This window comes from Monomorium pharaonis, chromosome 7 (genome assembly GCF_013373865.1).
Source record: "Monomorium pharaonis isolate MP-MQ-018 chromosome 7, ASM1337386v2, whole genome shotgun sequence".
Lineage (NCBI taxonomy): Eukaryota > Metazoa > Arthropoda > Insecta > Hymenoptera > Formicidae > Monomorium > Monomorium pharaonis.
Window position 1 is genome coordinate 19166708 of NC_050473.1, and position 21376 is coordinate 19188083.

General features: G+C 33.1%; 2 protein-coding genes across 2 annotated transcripts; both read left to right on the forward strand.

Moving 5' to 3' along the window:
• Positions 1-2218: 2218 nt before the first annotated feature.
• Positions 2219-15279, forward strand: LOC105839084 (cytochrome P450 4g15). Its single transcript, XM_012685134.2, has 8 exons — positions 2219-2311; positions 4742-4975; positions 5721-5918; positions 12435-12687; positions 13078-13297; positions 13383-13574; positions 13659-13896; positions 14598-15279. The coding sequence occupies exons 2-8, from the start codon at positions 4747-4749 to the stop codon at positions 14966-14968; spliced, it is 1701 nt and encodes a 566-aa protein (XP_012540588.1). The 5' UTR covers positions 2219-2311; positions 4742-4746; the 3' UTR covers positions 14969-15279.
• Positions 15211-21366, forward strand: LOC105839066. The gene is made up of 7 exons (XM_036289636.1): positions 15211-15525; positions 15693-15939; positions 16728-16938; positions 17179-17426; positions 17580-17810; positions 18267-18392; positions 18648-21366. Exons 1-7 carry the CDS (start codon positions 15239-15241, stop codon positions 18786-18788), a joined length of 1491 nt encoding a protein of 496 aa, XP_036145529.1. The 5' UTR covers positions 15211-15238; the 3' UTR covers positions 18789-21366.
• Positions 21367-21376: the final 10 nt, after the last annotated feature.

The window sequence follows — 21376 nt, forward strand, 5'->3', positions numbered from 1 at the left end:
AATTTAAATAAGAAGTAATCAGTTTTTTAAATAATTGTAAAATATTGATATATTAAATCTGAATTTTCTTTAATTTTTTATATTCTAATATTACTTAGAAATTTTATTTTGATAAAACTGCTGCTTATTTTAGCAAAATTACTGCAAAATTTTTGCCGACTCATGATAAATGATGATGATTGAATATTTGCATAATGTGTATTGTGCGTATTATGCGAATGTTGCCTATCGAGCTGTATTATGCATAAAACATTTAGAATTAATTTATAGACATATGTATAAAATTGAAAAATTATTTCTAAAATATAATGTAGAAATATTGCAGCATTAAATATTACTTATTTAATATGGCAATTTAACTAAAAAGTAATTAAACGATTTCTTAAATAATTCTAAAGTATTGATATAGCAAATTTAAATGTGTATCATTTTTGATATTTTAATATTATTTAGAAATTTTATTTCAACAAAAGTGCTGCGTTATGTATTATTTCAGTAGAGTTATTGCAAAATTTTCATCGATTTACGATAAATAATAATCATTAAATATTTGCATAATGTGTATTGTGCAAATGTTGCTTATCAAGAAAATAAGTCAATGAATTGAATATGTGAAATCAACAAGATAGGAAACATCTAAAATATCGATTATTTACAAATAGAGACCAATGGTGAATCTTTCAAATATCTCCTATAAAAGTAAACAGTTATACATTATTATAGAGAACAAAAATGTCTATAATTCTGAATGACGAAAAAATACATAATTATATAAACTTTTTCCAATATTTAAGTATTCTGTTGCCGAAGTGGGTCCCGCATGTTAGAAAATATATTATATAATTTAAGAAATGTTGTTTTATCGGAGACATTATGTTAAATTAATATAACTGCTAATCGTATTACATGTATAAATCTCGTATTACATGAAAATGTCTTAAAATATTTTTGATGATGATTTATAAAGTTAAACAACAATATGGAATTTTGTGAGAGCAGCCATTTAAACGTCTTGACCTGTCTAATAATATAGCCTCTTTTCTGAAATTTTTATCGATGTTATTTGATAAGTTTATTATAGTTTTATTGCTAATCTATATTTCACATATATTATAGATTTTTAATATTGCAGTTTATATACTAAAAGAAATTATATATAAACACATATATATATATATAATATATTTGCATATTTTAAATTCTGCAATATTTCTTTACTTTGATTAAATTTATAATTTTATAATAAAACATTGTGTTATTTAAACAAAGCCAATTTTTTAAATCTATTTTAGAGGATGGCCTACATCTATTATTTTTTTTATTCATTATATAGTGTCGTTATATATTCATAAATAACATTCTAGATATTAGATATTGTATAATTTTAAATCTAAAATCATCAAAACTGGCAAATAAAAATGTCAAGTTTTTAATTAAAAATTTATAAATATTAAAAATCTTAATTATTAAAAAGTTATTATACAAAATGTAAATGTAACCATATATCATATTAAATGCGTAGAGTGAATATACAAAAAGAATTATTTCAATAACTAAAATTTGGCAATTAATTTTGAAATAGTATTTTGGTAAAATTATAATGATATAGCAAATTATTTTAATGATATATATTTGCAAAATTAAATTTAAAAAGAAATTGTTTAATAACTGAGAAAAATATTTTAGTTGTATTATGTATAAAACATTTAATAAATATCTTGTATTTCAACCAGATAAAAAATAACCTGCAAAGAAATTTTGATTGTTAAATTATTTGATAGCAGAGTTTTAAAAAAAGCCTTGAACTGGTTTCCTTATTTCTAATTTACATTAAGGATCCTTATTTCTAATTTACATTAAGGAAAAGTCACGATTAAAAAATTTTGACAAACGCGACGAAAATAATTGAATCAGAGGAACGTTTTGCTTGTAAATAAAACGTCTTTTAACGAAACGACGATTAAATTTATTTCTGGATACAATACATGTTCTGTTTGTAATTGGAATGATAATTATTCTTTTGTGTACATCGAAAAGTTTCCGCAGATACAAAGTCTGATTGTTAAATGAATGTATTTTAATTAAGCTTACAAGATGACCATGCAAAAAACAAATATGGATAAAAGTTAGGTATAAAAAATATTTATTTCAGACTTAGACAGCGGTTTATTAGCATCGCATAATATTCAGCGTCGATGGTGGTGGTTAGAAGCACCGCTTATAAAGGATTGCAGGAAGGCAAGCAGACCAGTCCGATGCTGGTACGTCGAAAAGATTCGATCGTATATTTGTGAACAACATATATCTATAGGTGGGTGTTAGAAAGAGACAATTAAAAAAGACAGTCTCTAGTTTTCGTAATGACCATTGGATTAAGAAGATGTCTAACAAAATCCAGATTTTTTTTCGTGCTTGTGATAATAGTGGTATACGAATATATATAATGTTCCCTTAGTCCATGGAGAAGAATAAGGGAGTATTTTCTTTTTAAAGTTCGAAAAAATGGTGTTTTCCGGGAATTTTCTAGGAGAGACATAGAAATAAATTAATAACAAATTTTATAAATTTTTTATATATTACTACTTCAATATTTAAAAAATGTTTGTAAGTTAAAAATATGCTACTTTTTCATATTATATGTTGATCACTAATAGCTTACAAAAAATGCATAAAGGTGATGGAGTAGCTCTTCTGAACACCTAAAACAAATAGAAAACCAAAACTTTTCTTATTCAAGAAAGGCGCGCATTAAAACTAGAATTAAATAAAAATATCCAAATTTGATAAAATGGCAGTCTTTGTAAATTTTTTTATTTATTGTAAAAATCTCGTAATTGTTTCTTTTTATAAACACAAAAATAATATGTGCATAAGAATAATTCTAGCTTCAATGAAAGAAAGACATATAATGTACTTGCAAAAGATTCATGTCAATATTCTTAATTAATTTCCAAGAAATTATCTCACAGTATCAAAAAACACGGCTTCGAAAAAAATGGTTTTAAAGTTTCAAGTACATCTTTTGCAGCGATTTCTATTCTTCACAATTAAGTTCAGTAATTCCAGATCATGACCTATTGCTTCCTTAATTAATTTTTGTTTCTCACGTTTTTAAATATTCTCATTGTTATCTTTATCACTTATTACATACGTTAGTGAATAAATTTTATCTTTTTTTATCGGTAAATATTTTTAGTTTTAATTTAACTCTTATTATTTTATTTTTAAAACATTTCCAAGATTGCGTAGATCAAAACGCAAAATTGAAGTCTTAATTTAGTACGGTATTTATTATTATTGTTTATTGTTTGTTTTTTTAATATAAGAAGGAGGTTATAAGCATGTAGATCATTATCATACACTCTTCATAATTATATTATACTGCACGTACTTATTTGTTTCAACTAGTACATGATCATAAAATTTGAAATGCAAAATATGGTTCTATCAAGTAATATTAAATAAAAAAAAATCAATTTTTTATTTTTTAAAGGAGAATGCCCTTTAAGAGTTTACAGTGTTCTAACACAGTAAATCCATTTAGTGATAGATGGAAGAGATCCTAATTAAAATTTAAAACATATCTCGAAAGTTCAAAGTTTGTCGTTGAATAAAAAGTTTGTCGTTTTGCGAAAAAAGTGACTTCTGTTCTGTTGAAAATTGTCATCTGATTTTATATCATAAAATTATTCTAAGAGACACGCTTTTAAAACACGCTCTCGCAAAACTGGGCAGTTTAAACCTTAATATAACAACATTAATGTTTTTATATTACATGTACATCTACTTGTAAATTATTATTTTTATTATTTATAATTCTTATTTTTAATATCTTATTTACAATCTTATTTACAAGAATTTGACATACGAAATCTTGTAAATATTAAAAAAAGAATCATAAATAATAAAAATAATAATTTCGAATTATATAGCCATACTTACGAAAGTAGATGTAGAAGTATCAATCTTTTATAAAATATTAATAATTATTCAATAATTAAGAAAAAAATGTTTAACTGTATTTTATATAAAACATTTAAAACTATAATTTATACATATATATATATTTAATCTATATATATAGATTAATTATAGTTTTAAATGTGTTTTATATAAAATCTATACATATATGTTTATATAAAAATGCATAATTAAAATATTCCTAAATTATAATAAAAAATATTGCAATATAAAATGTCATAATGTATAAATATTTATATTAAATATCTTGTGTCGAGTACTATATTTGTTATTATTACATATGCTTTTTTACCCAATATATATTTGGATGACGTTGTTTTAACAGATACTTGTTGTACATTATTTTACTGATAGAATTATCTAGAAAATTTGTCAGTTTTCTTATTTATGCTTTAATATTTGCATAGACACTATTATCATCGTTATAATTACTTGAAAGTGTTTCTCATATAAAAAGAAATTTATTCAAGTCAGTTAAAAAACTAATTTAATATAAAGATCCAATATTGAGGCGTAATTTAATGTACATTAATTTTACATTACCATATATCACAATTAAAAAACATACGGACATGCATTAACTTGACTCTTTCTGGTTTGCCAATGAAAAAAGAATAAAAAATTAAATTGATTATTATTCTTAATCAATTGATGTCCCCATTCGCGTATTCGATATTTTTCCTCTTTATTTCGCGCTCTAGAAGTCACCGATCAGATAAACGGCGGATATTTGATCAAATATTACTTTTTTTTTTTTAAGGAATCATGTCGACGGCCGAACCGGAAATGATAAATGGGTCCGCCGCAGCGGTGGCGTCCACTGGTCTATCGTCGTCCACTGTTTTCCTGTTTCTCTTCTTACCGGCTTTGATTCTATACTACGTCTACTTCAAGATTTCACGTCGTCATATGCTCGAGCTGGCGGAAAAAATACCGGGTCCGGAAGGCCTGCCAATAATTGGAAACTTATTTCTGCTCATAGGAAGTTCCGACAGTAAGGCGGTAGCATAAATTAAAACATAACGACGGGGCAAACATATATAATCGACTCATTAAGCTCAACGTTTTAAATCAATTTTTCAATTTCGTCAGTCGCGCATTTCCGTTGCTCGTGACGCTGACAACTCTCTTGCCGTACATTCGGGCAATAAATTTTATACATGTATATAGCCAGCAATTTAACGGCAACATTTTGTGAGTCTATTAAGCCATAACACAAGTCGCAAATTCCTAGTAAAGTTGTCATACCGTGAAGATGCAAACGTTGCCTTAGGAGAGACCTTAGCTGCTTTGCGATTCTAGCAAAACACTTGTTGATTATAGTTACGAGCAACGTGCCAGCAGGGACACAGAAACGTTGCGTATCTCAGATCTACCTTAAAACTGTCCGCGGCGAGTTTAAGCAGCTTTACGTTTTCGCCGGGATAAACTCTTCAGAGATTTCCTCATTCGTATTGCAATAATCCCTGTTAATGCAGGAAGTTCTTCGTGCGACCGAAAAGTAATTTAGATCGCGGTTTCCCATCGCGCCAACCGCGACTCCGAGATTGGATTAATTTGACGATTACGTATATGTTTCACGTGTTACCTATTATCACACCCGGATTGGATAACCGAGTGGATTTTGCGGCGCGGGATCACGTTTACTGTATTTACTATATACGTACGCACGTGGTCACGTAACATCCGTAGCTAATCAAGTCGATCACGCATCCCCCTGGTGTCTCTGTCTGTTGCAGCCATGTTTCGTAACTTGTACAGAAAGTCCTTCGAATTCGACCAAGTCATCAAGATCTGGCTCGGACCGAAGTTGCTGGTCTTCCTGATGGATCCGCGCGACGTCGAGATCGTCCTGTCCAGCCACGTCTACATCGACAAGTCGTCCGAGTACCGGTTCTTCCAACCCTGGCTCGGAAACGGCCTTCTCATCTCCACCGGTGCGTATTAGTCATGATCGGTATATGATCTCCTGGTGAAATTTCCGTCTATCTACGTAAGAATCCCCCCCCCCCCGACTTGGCAATCATCATTAAACTATCATTAACCATTATTAAAGCGCGCGATGCGATTAAATGAAAGTCAATCACCGTTAAATTTCTCCGTTAAACGTAAACGGCTTCCGTAGTTCTTCGTCACGTGCGTTATGTGATTTTGCTGGAAAACAGAATGTTTTACTAGAAAAATACTATCTTTAACACGCGGAAGTACACTTCCCGTTGTGACGTTTACGCGGATCGATATTTATTTTCGTTTTAATTATTTAAACAAATCAACGTAATGATAATTTAATCTAGCATTGTGTGCAGTGAGAACCTTGCTAAATATTATCAATTCGCAAGTCTTTTTTTTTAAGTTGTGTAAAAGCGGGAGATATAAGTGAAATAAGTCTTACGCAAAGTCAATTTGAAGCCGTAAACGCGTAAATGTCTAGTACTTTATTAACGTGTTTCTCAAAAACCTCCTCCTCGTAATATACTCATAAAATGCGACAACATTAGTCCCGGCTGCCATGTAACTTTTTCCGTCGGTCACGAGAAAGGCAATAAACAACAAGTCCCGCATATTTTTCTTTCTCCATACATATTATGTTCGGAAAAAATGTCCGGTATCTACTAATATCGCTAGTTTGTAGGTCTATATGGATATACCTTCTGACTAAAATTAAGGTTCGAGTTGTCCGAACAAAATAAGATTAATAAGAAAAAGCTTAATAAATTCTGTTTTCTTGTACCTGTTGTATTTCGAATGCACATTAAAAAAAAAGTAGAACGGAGAAGATACGATATATTTCTTTCCTCTTAAAATTTAAAGGAAAAGACATATCCATTGTATCCATTAACATAAGATCTATATGGTAGATCTACTCATTTGGAATACATTTACGTATGTATGTGCGTAGTTAAAAAAAACTTGTTACTATTAAAAGGTTACTTAAAAAATAATAATTTGCTACTTTTTCTATAATTTTTTAAATGCCAAAACAAGATAAAATTAAACATAAAATACTTTTTAAATGTTTAAATGTAAAAATATTGATAAAAACAAATATTATTTTGTAACTCACATTTGCAAGACTATACAAATTTAAAGAGAAAGATTAAAAAATGTTTAAAATGCAAATACATTACAAATTGTGATTTTTACATTTATAAACACATCGAAATTCACTCTTTTTTAGATCCATAATTTTTATTAAAAAATTTTAACATTATTATTTTAAACTCAAAATTGTTTTTAAAATATACGCGACAACATGACTGATTTTTATGGCATCTTTAAACTATACTTTAAATGTAACAATTATCATAACATATTCATAACAATTATCATAAATATAAACAATTGTCACATAAAGGTTTAAAATGCAACAAGTAATGATAAAAATAACTATTAAATTTGTTGTGTTCTCTCTGAAAAAATATAACTACGTCACCGTTACAATTACTTTTCTTTACTTTATCGTTACAGTTACTAAAAAAAGAAAAATAACTATAACGGTAAAGTAACGCATTACAAGTAATTTCCAAAGCTTATTAATTTTATGTTATAAATGGTACATATGGCACATACGTGTATATGAGATTAAACAATTCTATTAAAACAAAGCTTATAACTTTATTTTAAATGCTATTAATTGTAACTAATCTCATTTAAATTATTTCATTTTCAAACCAATAATTTTTAAACTGAAACCATTCATCTACAATTTTTTTTTTTTCAATATCGATTATTACTTCTTTTTTGTTGAAACTTTTTGTGTTTTTTCTCGGGCAGCGTGGGAAAAAATAGTCAATTGAAATAGAAAACAGTAATCGAAATATTTATTTAAAAGTATATCAATAAAAAAGGTACTTGAAATAAGTATTTCCGTTTCATTTTTTTCCCCACTTCTGTTTTCGGGGGCTGGGGAGGGGAGGGGGAAGGAATCACTGTTTTCATTAGCCTACGCTTCTTAATTAAATTTTGTGGAAAGAAAGCGCAGCTGCCCACGGGATTTTGGGTAGACATTTAAATTACTATTGATATAATAATTTAAATATAGAAGACTGCGGCTTGTTCGATGCCTAACTTTAAACTCGGCTCGACTCATTACCCGTTTCTAGTTTTACGAATTGGCAAAAGATAGAAAGCGAGTTCCCCCTCGAATCGAGTTTAAAGTTAAGCCACTGGGACAAGTATATACTAATGGCCTAACGGAACGCAAATGCAGGCAAGCGACGGGATGACGATAGCGCATAGGCGACTTACGCGGCGACTTTTATCGGCGCACTTTCTCGAACAGTGGGTCCTTTTTCTCGTAGACGAAACTCTCTCGCCATAGGCCTCGCGTAATAGCGCGGCGTACGCGTGCACGTAACGCGCGTTACCGCCTTATAGCTCAATTTCGCGCGCCTCGTCGCGCGACATCCGCCGGGAAGGGCGTCAGCAGCACGGCACTTTTCTGCCTCTATCTCTCTCTTTTCTTCTTTTTACTTTCCTTCTTCCTCCCTTTTTCTCCCTCGCGATCTCCCTCTCGCGGGCGCGCGAGTTTGTTTTACGGTGACGGCTAGTTGTATAATCAACGGTCACATAATTCACCTGTTATCGTAATTGCACTCGACTGCACCTGGATCACGCACGCTGCAAAAGCAGTTTTGCAATTCGATGAAATGAGAGAGCGGGGACTGGTCGAATAAAGAATTGTAGATCGAACGGTAAATGTTGCGAGAGCTTATAGTGTCCCCTTACGCATAAATAATTTCAGGAGAGAGATAAAAAATAGGGTGCGCAAGCGGTGAATATGACACGTTCAATTCGATTAAGAAACTGGTATTCGATTCGTAATTTTGAAGATTTTCCTCCTTTTCTTCTCCTTCTCCCCTCCTCCCAATCGTTTCTGAATTCTGAGTTAACAGATGAATTAACGGCGGAAAAAAATCTTCATAGTCAAAATAGATCAAATAATAACAGAGCAGATGTAATTTTATCAATCGGTTTGTAAAATTAGATATGAGAATCGAAAGAAAGAAATAGTTGCAGTGTGTAACCACAATATTACTATTAATTATAGTCATTTTTTGATCCAACCATATCTTTATAGTCATTCAACAATATAAATTATAGTTTGTTTAAACTATATTAAAGTTCTCATAATTATAAGAGTGGTCTATACAATTTATGATATGGTTGCTATAATCAAAATGGAGATTGTGATATAGTTAGTGTGCTGTACCATAAAATTATCATAAGCATTTACTATAAATATATATAGTTATTATTATCAATGTTATAGTAGTAATTACTATAAAAATGATATTCCTAACTATACAATTATTTTACTATGCAATTATATGGTTACAAATACAATACATTTTTCTATCAGCATGGTTACCACAATCAAAATGGGGATTTTAATAGTAAATTATTGTATCATAAAACAATCACTATAAGCATATAGTTATTATTACCAATATTATAGCAATAGAAATGATATTCTTGACAATAAATTACTATGCAATTATAGTCGCAAATGTCATATATTTTTTTATCGATGAAGACTTCTTTCCCCGGAGGTGGAGAGTTGCAGGCGAGCGCGCACGAAGGAAAGCTGGGGCAAATCGCGCTGTATCCTAAGAACCGCGAGACTTTTTACGATCGACGGATCCGTAGCGAACTTTTACGTAACAAAACGGGCGGCGCGCGCCGAAACTGGACGTAAACCAAACACGACCTGCCGGTTTTCTCGACCCGCTCAAAAGTAAACCTGGGGTAACGAGCCGGGTGGCTTAACCGCCTCTTTCTTCCCCTCTTCATACGTCGCGAGAATTTACATCTCGACTCTACGAGACGGAAGTCGGAAAAACAAATTGCGTTCGATATCTCCTGCTCCTCCGAGGAACCCAACGAGGAACGATAATGAATTCGACATTAATCGATATCGAAATGATGATTTCGATGTCGAATCGATGTCGATTCGATGTACTATTTCTCACTGGGAAACGAAGGAGGAGGATGAAGAAGACTTCGGAAGGTCGACGCCTTAAATTTGTCGTCCCGTGTATTATTAATGCATAGGTCAGGAAGGAGCGGTGTGAGACAACACGGCGCGCCTGTACTGTTAGAAAGAGCGGAAAAATAAACGAGCGCGGCGGAGAGGGAGAGGAGCGAGGGAGGAAGGGAGAGTGAAATGCAATCAGTGCGCGAGTAATTCGCGAGGACATAGAACAGGAAGGAAATTTGCACTCGCGCGCGGTGCTTTCTCCAGCATGATTCCGTTCCCCGTGCCCGCGCATCGCGCTCTTTCCGTGCATCTCGTTGCACAATTACTATGGTTCTCTCTCTCTCTCTCTCTCTCTCTTCTTTCTCTGTCTCGTGCGTTGCAATTTATTATCCTTCTCTCTCTCTCTCTTGCTTCCTATCCTTCCTACTTCCGCGTGTTCGATAGAAAGTCCGCGAATATCGGGCACCGAGCACAACGGGGATAGGGAATAGAAATTTACATTTTAAGTTTGCATTTAAATATATTTCTGCGATGTATTTAACATGCTCCTTCGAGATAACTTTTTCCCTTTCTATCCTTCGGATTTTCCATTTCTGTTAATAGTAATAGTTGCTCAGCAACTTTTTTGTGTATTTTACCGTGTTCTCGTCACGATAGAAGTTTCAGTATCGTACATACAGTTACGTAACTAGTTGCCTGGACACGAAAGTTTGTTTATTTTTGCTATATATCCAGCGAATATTATAATTTTTTTAAGGAAAACTCGATTGGAAGTGAAAACCTTTGCCAGTGTTACATTAAAAGTATGCTCGTGTTCAAACTGAAAAGATTCACCGATCTATTGTTAATAAAATCAGATCGACATGTATTTAAATAAAATTGCAGCAAAGCACCGATTCTATTTTATCTCTTGTCTTCAATTTTTTTATTTAACTCTAAAAATGTGTGTAAAAGATAGTGAAAGAATTATATTAAGGCCCATTTCTACCAGCGTAGATTAACTTTAATCTTGGATTAACTTACTCTTTATCTCTTTTTAATTTTTGGAACTAGAATGAGATAACAAGTAAATTAAACCGAGATTAAAGTTAATCTACATTGGTAGAAACGGGCCGAAATAAACAACATAATTTTGTAATACAATCACAAGTAATTTGGCACAGAAAGTATTAAGTTTATTTTTTGCTATAAATCAAAAATATATTTCTGATAAAAATGTATTATTGGCAAGATGTTTTCAATCCAATAAAATGTTCTCTAAAAAAATAATAGTATTTAATAAAATACATATTAATGAAAATATTATATACATATATTCAGTGTAATAAAATTTGTAATAAGAAATGAAGTACTTATAATTGTAAATTTTTGAAATACTTGTAAAATATTTATACTTCAAATATGAATTTGTCGAATTCTTGGCAAATATTGGGTTGTCGGAAAAGTCATGACGCATTTTTTTGCAACAGATAGCGTTAGTTTATTTATGCAAGTACTAGATGGAAGTTAGTTTATTTATGCAAGTACTCATTTGCATCTATGTTATTGCTATGTCATTTGACAGTTGACAATTTTAGCTTCATTCTAAAAAAAAAAAATTAAATGATTTTGAGTTTTGAAGATTTTACAAGTTGAAGATGGAAGACCAAACTGTGCATTTTCGCCATATTTTACTACTTTACTTCCGTAAAGGGAAGAACGCGCGTCAAGCTTGTAAAAAGTTGCGTAAAGTTTACGGTGACAATGCTCTACAAGAACATCAGTGCCAACGATGGTTCACGAAATTCTGTACTGGTGATTTTGATCTCAACGATGTTCCTTAGTCAGGAAAGCCCACTAAGGTTGATGACGATAAAATAAAGGCATTGATCGAGTCAAACCAACATTACACGACACGAGAGATTGCAAAAACATTGAACATCCATCATTCAAGCGTTCACGACCACATCAAGAAGCTGGAATACGTAAGCAAGCTCGATACTTGGGTTTCTCATGAACTTAAAGAAGTTCATTTGACGGCACATATAAGCATTTGTGATATGCAAAAATTATTGGAGCTTGGATGGGATGTGTTGCCACACCCACCATATTCACCTGACCTTGCGCCGTCAGACTTCCACTTATTTCACTCTTTTCAAAACTCCTTACGTAATATAACATTTAATTCAGATAAAGCTATAAATCAGCACCTTGTCGTTATGACTTTTCCGACAATCCAATATTTATAAATTTTATTTCGACAGAGCTGTTGCGTTATGACGCATCAACTTAACGCAATTATTGTGGAATTTTTGCCCATTTGCCGTTATTGTGCAATATTTGTGCCTATCGAGGATATTAATAAATTCGATTCGTAATCACAATTCATTGAACAGATAAAGAACAATTTCTTTTGCACTCGATCGCAGCGAAAAAATTGGGGAATTTACAAATAAAAAAAAAAAAAAAAAAAGCAATGGATGTCTCGTTGCAGGTTCGAAATGGCGCGCCCACCGCAAATTGATCGCGCCGACGTTTCATTTAAACGTGCTCAAGACCTTCATCGACCTCTTTAACGCGAATTCACGTGCGGTCGTGGAAAAAATGCGTCAGGAGGGCGACAAAGAATTCGACTGTCACGATTATATGTCCGAGTGCACCGTCGAGATCCTCCTCGAGACCGCCATGGGTGTCTCCAAATCCACGCAGGATCGAAGCGGCTTTGAATACGCTATGGCTGTTATGAAGCAAGTATCCACAGATTTTGTATTCAAAGGCTAAGAAATAGTCGTTTTATTCAATTGATACGCTTAATTGGGTGTCATTTTAATTGAATACGGACAGACTAACTTTTCCTATTTTTATATTATTCATGCATTTATCTATAAATTATTTTAATACTAAGAAACCTTAAATATTTATTTAATACAAAATAATCGCATTATATAAAATTATATAAAATTAACATTTGGATATGTTAGAAATTCAACACAAAGATTTTTACGAGAACTGTTTTCATCATAAATACAAAATGTTTTTTACTGTGTAGCAAAAATTTTTCATGTGTAACACATTCAAACATTTTCACGTTGGAGCATGTAGGACAAGTATCATTATTGTGTCTAATCGTCTCCTAGGATGTGCGACATTCTCCACCTACGTCACACAAAGCTCTGGCTCAGACCAGACTGGCTGTTTAAACTCACGAAATACGGGAAAGATCAGATCCGTTTGTTGGAGATCATCCATGGGCTCACGAAGAAGGTCATCGCGCGCAAGAAGCAAGAATTCAAGAACGACCCGCGCAAAACCGTCGATGATGCTATCACGGAAAACAGCAATGCTAAAACCACCGAAGTAATTAGATAATTTTCAAATTCTCTTTAAAGGAGCGTCGCGAACGACAGACCATTATTATAATATTATATAATATTATCTTTAGAAGTCCATTTCCGTGGAGGGACTTTCCTTTGGGCAGGCAGCCGGTCTGAAAGACGATCTCGACGTGGACGACAATGATGTTGGCGAGAAGAAGAGGCAAGCTTTCCTCGATCTGTTGATGGAGGCTGGTGAGAACGGTTCCATCCTGTCGGACGAGGAGGTTAAGGAACAGGTCGACACTATCATGTTCGAGGTAGCCAGACTACGCGGAATTCACGAGAGGACTGATTCTTAATGAACCGCTTGTTTATCATGCCATTTCCCTTGATTTTCGCAGGGACACGACACGACCGCCGCTGCATCCAGCTTCTTCCTGTCGATGATGGGCTGCCACCCGGACATTCAGGAAAAAGTCATTCAGGAACTCGACGAAATCTTCGCCGACAGCGACAGGCCCGCGACCTTCCAGGACACGTTGGAGATGAAGTATCTCGAGCGATGCCTCATGGAGACCCTTCGCTTGTATCCACCTGTGCCAGTCATTGCGCGTACAATTAATACCGACTTGAAGCTCGGTGAGTTTTCGAAACAAAGATACGTGCATGCATATTCGTACATAATTAATTAGAGATTCTAAACTTTGATACTCGGGAAATTATCATTACATTATGATTCGTCAAATCATAGGTTTGTTTTTTATTCCTGCACTGCTGCACTAGTTAGAATGAGAAAAAATATATTTGTCTTATTCTAACTTATTGCACCAGTGTAGGAATAAAAAACAAACCTCATATGTCACGCAGCTCCTAGATATCTTTCCGCGTGTAAAAAAAAGATATCTAGAAGATACCTTATGCAAAACTGAAAAAAAAATGGAGTCTGATTACATCGACAAGACATATCGAGTGCAAGACATTTGATGGAACTAAGCAAAGTTTTTGGCTATCGTAATAGGATTCGAGATTTTTATAATCAGTTTTAATTGATTTTACTCTACTATTTTTACAAGATTTCTGACCGGTTTATTTTTATACAGACATTCCGGTCGAATTTCTCCGTTTCCAATTAATGTTGCAACAATACTCTTTTTTTTCAGTAAACATTTTGATATATTACCGAAATATCTTAAGACATCTTTTAGAAAGCTAAGAGACATATATCTTTTAGACATCATCTTCAAGAAATATTTTGTAGATATATCTTCAACAAGATATCTTTAGCTGTGACGCGTTCAGCTTCTTTGGTTGAACAATTTGTTGACGATTGCCATTTCCAGCGTCGGGAGACTACACGATTCCAGCTGGGACCACGGTGGTAGTGACGACCTTCAAGATGCACCGACAGCCGTACATCTACCAGAACCCGGAGGTCTTCAACCCCGACAATTTTCTGCCCGAGAGGACCGCCAATCGGCACTACTACGCCTTCGTGCCGTTCTCCGCCGGACCGCGTTCCTGCGTGGGCCGCAAATACGCCATGCTCAAGCTGAAGATCATCCTGTCCACGATCATGAGAAACTACCGCGTCAGGTCGGACATCAAGGAGTCGGACTTCAGACTCCAGGCCGACATCATCCTCAAGCGCGCGGAGGGTTTCAAGATCCGGTTGGAGCCGAGGAAACGGCCGGCCGCCGCCGCCACCGTCTGAAGCGGGACATCCTCCCGCTTTGCGTCCAGCAGTAGAGTCGTAAAAGGAACACGGGGAGGGGGGGGAGGACGGGGGAAACGAATTTGGCGAAATTTCGAATCTCGCTCCCCCTCTCGCACCCCCGTGCGCATGCGCGCGAAAAACAAACGCCACCGCGCGAAGTTGCATGTAAATTGTAAATGTCGTATATTATATACTTTGTACGCGAGATTGTTGTATGACGCACATTTATGCTCATTATCGCTCTTATGTTGATATTTATCTCAATAAATGCGGCGCGTGTATCCCCCGCGCGCCACGAAATCTCTTAATAAGAAATCTCGAAATAAATCCCTTGCCGTACGACCGCGCGGAACGATGCATAGGGCACGCGGGACGAGAAGACAGGACCTACGGAAGCTCGCGAGACCGGAGGACTCCTTCGACGTTCCGTCCGAGATCACGGAGGACACGAAGCCGATCAAAACTCTCGCGGCGGCTCGCCTCGGGGAAATGGGGAGGGTTAAGGAGGAGCTGAAGGCGATGCTTCCGACATTGACACCTTCGGAAGTGAGAAGGTTGCCTTGCCTTAAATGAGACAAGTGTATATCCTCCTACGTTCTTCACAAACGTTTACATCACCTGTCTTGTCTCCCTCAAATCTCTTTTTCATTCTGTCCATTTTGTAATACAAATGCGCCATCAAAAACTCGCCCCTTCGTAATCGATCCACATTTCCAAATAGATTTCGTTTACCGCTTCACGAAGCGATTATTGACGAGCTCGAGGAGAGAAATTACGGAGAATCGGTTAGTTACTTGAGAGAGTTATTCGAGCTCGACGAGGAGACTCGCAAGGAGACCGGTCCTGGTACTCTAACGTGGGAGAAGCCACGCTTGAAAGACAACAGGAACGGATTGTTACGCCTCAAGGAGGGCTTGATCAACATCGAACGAGCTAAAAACGCTGGTACTGGCGAAAGAAAATCGAAATAAAAGCTGTCCAATGTTCATGTTTATTCGCGAGAAGCACGAACCCTGTTTAAAAGATCAATAGAAAATGATAAAACTTTAACTTTATTGAAAATTTATCAATTCAATACTAATCTGAACGTGTATATTTTTCTTATCCAATTTGTCATGTTGATCCTGAAAGTTAAAAATTTGATTTATATGTACAAGAAATATTAAAATTACATATAAAAAAACTTGAAAATATTACATAATACATCATACACTGAAAAAAAAGTAATATAATTCAATAAGATATGTTATTGCGGTCAACTACAGATATACTCAATACAATAATATATGCTATCGCAGTATCAACATTGTACTTACATTGATAACAAATATTATTGTATTGAGTATTTTATGTAGTTGACAGCCCGCAATCACATATGTTATATCACATATATTGGCTATACTACATTTTTTTTCTGCATACATAAATTGAAAACAGAACATTAATCTCGACAAAATAGTTTCAGACATCCATTACAGATTATTATTAAATGTTAAATAAATGTTAAATTAAAAAAAAATCTGATATTACGAACCAAGAATACGATAGGATTGTATAATTTTTTCCTTATATAATTCTATCGAATCTTTTAAGCGGGGAATACAATTCCAATTTATAGAATTGCAATAGATTCTTCACGGCAATTGTTCATATCCATGATTTCGTCATTCTTACCGTCGAACTTTGACACGCTCGAAGGAAATGCAAAGTACGAGAGCGCAAGTATGCGAACATCAAAGTTTTACGTACGTAAAAATTTTTTTTCCTGGACGTAGGGGACCACGTTTCCACGGTCGCGGGATTTCTGAACCTGGCGCTGTTCTTCCAAGCGATGACTTGGGAATGGTGGTGGATAGCGGAGCGGCTTCATCGCAGCGCTCTGGAGAACGCTAAATCAGTCGAGGATGACGACCAGGAGATGAGCACCTTAGCGCATTATCTTTACGGTCGATTTCTGTTCGAGAAAAGTTAGCGAGACACATTATACATGTAAAGTAAACCGCAAGTCGCGACTTCCTGTCGACTTTTTGCCCTAAACGGCAGCACGCAATAATTTCCTTTCGCATAATTATCTACTATTGTTGCGAATTCGCACCTATTTAATCATGAAATATTTATAGACGTTGTATATGTAAAACTGAATGCAAATTAATTACATAATATAAATTAATAATATTAAGATAAAATGTTTTGTGTAATGCAATTAGTACAGGATACGATGGAATCGTTGAATCATTTAAAAGTCGCTCGTGAAGCGTCTCAGAATAAATCGTGGAACGCGTCGAAGATAATCGGTCGTAAGGAGGAGACTGTCTTTCGAGAATGTAACGTGCTTCTCTACAAAACGCTGCTGATGCACGCGCAACAAGTTGATCCCGATCAACCGGATGTCGCCGCGAAAATGTACACCGAAGCTCTCGCACGAGCGACGGACTGTGAGTCGGGGAAAAAAAAAACTTCTTAATCGTTGAGCCATTTCATAATTTTGTTAAAATATCCTATTATTTTTATATTTGTTTGTCTCGAAAATTATCCTTCAAAGCCTAGTCTTTACCGCATCAGCTCGTCTCTCAATGAAACATTCATAACATATTCTTGAAATTAAAAAAAAAAAAAAAACTCATTCCTGATATTATCAGTTGTCTTCGCATCCGTAGCTGGGCACTATGAGTACATGGCGAACGCTTTGTACGAGCTGGGGATGAGTCAGTTACGATCGGGCGATGTGAAATACGCGTTCCGAAACTTTTCCAAGTTCCTGGCGTTGGCCAAGAGGATTTCGGACCCAGAGGGGATCTGCAACGCGCATATGGCGATGGCATTTGCGTATAAGTTACGTGTGTAACATGGAGTGCATTCCGTTTCATGCACGATGCACGTGATGCATCATTTATCATATAATTAACATTTTGTGAATAAGAATGAAGAGCATTATGCGTGAAACGCATCCTTTAACCGTGTCACGGTAGAACAATAAGAATGTGTTAGAATAATGAAGATAGATCAAGACGGCAGGTGAAAAGGAAACGGATAATAATTTCGAACCTCCTTTTCACCTCCTCTTTACCATCGCGCTCTTACTCCCGTTTCTACCAACATAAATTAACCTTAATCTCGGTTCAACTTTTAGTTGTTATCTGATTCTAATTCCAAAAATTACAAAAAGATAAATAGTAAGTTCAATCAAGATTAAAGTTAATCTACGTTGGTAGAAATGGGCCTTATAATGTGCTATCTTGATCTCGGGAAAAATGTTAATTCTTGACGCGACTTTACGGGCGATTCACGTTTACAGGAACTGGGCGACGACGCGAACACAGAGAAGCATCTCCACCTGTTCATGGTAAATGCAGTAGAGTTCGGACTCACGACAAAAGTCGCACAGGCACACTACTGCACTGGCGAGCATTTTTTGAGTAAGGTATCACAGAATCGTCACTTCGAAATGTGATTGATAAACAAAAATTACAAGATTATTGAGAAATCTTATGGAGATAGAAATTATTACCTTTCCTCGAATTCTTATACACATACACACACACGTGGAATAAACTATACCTAATTTAAATATATTTACCGCGTTGTTTAGCAATATTTGAAAAATAGTTTGTGGCATTAATAACATTAACATTTATTTAAATTAACAATGTGAAAGCCAACTCGTATTTTCTTTTAGAAAAGGCCAGATATCGCAACGCTTCATTTGAAAAAATCTTTTGAGCTGTACAACCAACTTGGCTTGCACAATGACGCTGATAAAGTGCGAGACTTTGCTGGAGTCTCGAAAGGCGAGTTATATGCTCCTTCAAAACGTTAATTGTAACCATGTGACGCATTTAAAATGTCTTCATCTTTTCGAGGGCAAATAATCATCGATCAATGCGTCCATCTTGTGCAGTAGTATGGAGCCGCTGATCCGAAGGCGATTACGGCGCTCTGATATTGGAAAAATCGTAGAAATGTTTTTTTGATTGAAAAAGAACAGAAGAAGCTGCGCGCTGGTATGAAAATGTTCAGAAATCAATTGATAAAAATTAAGTTAAATCTTACAAAAAATCCGTCTTTTGCAATTTTGAAACATCTCAATTATCGCAATTTACATTACAAATAACTATGCGATATTATTTTAAATACAAAAGAACTTGGTACCGGAAAAAAAAAATTTAGCAATATCACAAATGTCATAAAATAGCAATGAAAATTTTGATTCGATACACAAATGCACAATAATTAATGCAATATTTTTCATCTTGCGTCAACAAATTATTTACAATAAATGTGCCCTTATTTTTGTAGAATCAGATAAAGCGTAGTATATCAATAAACGTTCAAATATTATACTTTATAATTTTATATCTGTAATAACATTCTATTATGATAAATATTAATATTCAATAACTACAAATTTAATCTTAATAATAATATACATATTAAAAATATAAAAAAATGTATTAACAACGCTTTTATGTAGCCACGTAATTTTTTACATGCCAAACGTGATGACGGGATGAATCATTTATTTCTATAATAAAAAAAGTATACTATTTGTAAGAAAAATCAGTAGAAACTTTAAAAAAATGTAAATTTGTTATATTATCAAACATAATTAATAATATATAATTAACATGCATTATTATCATTGTTATCTAATTAAAAGATATATCATGCATTTTTATTATTTTTATCGTATACGGTTAAAAAAAAATTTGTACAGAGATTTTCAAAATCTTATTTTTAGAAAAAATAAACATACACGTAAATGTGCGCGTGTGTATACATTCGTTAATAAATTGTTTAATTTTAATTAATCATTGATTTGAGTAAAATAATTCCTTTTTAATAACAATTAATTTAAATAGATTTAATCTAATACTATTTAATTAAAGATTGATTTCAATAAATTCAATCGAATATGGTTTAATTGACGAATAAATTTAGCAAAATTAATCGAAAATTGCTTCATGAAATAATAATTTGGGCAAATTTAATTTAAGATTTAATTAACGAGTAACTCAAGCGAAGTTAATTGACAATTGTTAATTACGGATTAATATACGAATAAATATAATTTGTTTGATTTCATTGAAGACTGATTTGAATAAGTTCAATCAAAGATTGTTTAATTGACAAATAATTCCAGCCGCTGCAAATGTAAAAAAGAAATATACGTAAAAAATTAAGAGATGTAAATGTATACAAAAATATTGATAGAAAATATTGTAAATATGTAAAACATATTTACAGAAATACAATAAACATGTTCTTTTGATATCACAATTTCTAGATCACCATCGTTACATTTCCTTACTCAATAGTAAAATATAATAATAATGAGCTTTTTTATTTATTATAATAAAGAATACATTCAATTTTATTACTTAATTATTTTTGTTACTTTTGTATTCAGTTTATCACTTAATTATTCTTGCTTAAAGATCATCAATCAATCATTAATTAAATGATCTTTCATTGCATTCGTTAAAATTGTCAATTACACAATTTTCGATTAAATTCACTTGAATTATTCGTAAATCATCTTCAATTTCGCTGAATTTATTCATCAATTAAACAATCTTCTATTAAATTCGTTCAAACAATCTTCAATTAAATCAAGTAAATTATATTTATTCATAATTTATTAATAATTAATCTGTAATTAAACAATTACCGATTAAATTTGCTCATATCAATCGTCAATCAAATATTTTTCAATTAAATTTGCCCAAATTCATATTTAATTAAACAATTTTCGATTGATTTCACTGAAAAATATCAATTAACCATCTTTGACTGAATTCGTACAAATCAATCTTTGATTAAATAAAAAAATTGAATTTGTTAAAATTAATCAAATAATTACAAATAATTTGATGTTTGCCTGTCGTTTCTAAAAATGTTTTCAAAAATATCCCCTCTGTACGAATATTTTCTATATTCATTGTATAATTACAAGATAGATATTTCACTATCGATGAAATATACCTAGAATGTAAATAAGAAAATTTTTATAATTTTAAATGTTATATTACTATTATGTTATTTTTTTTAATTTATACATATGTATATATAATTATTTCCTTATGTAAAGTGCGCGCATTTCCTTCTAAACTTATTACATTTAGGCATAGAATTATATTATTCCCAAAAACTATTATATATACACATACATACATACATACAGACATACATACATATACATATATATATATATATATGTATGTATATATGTATGTATGTGTGTGTGTGTGTGCGTGTGTGTATGTATATAAATTTTATATCTTTTAAAATCCGGATTTTAAAAGAACAATATAAACGAATAATGTATCTCATATGAATTTAGAAGATTTGTCAAAATAATTATGTATGTTAATCATTTTGACATTAATTAATGTGGCGAAAAAACTT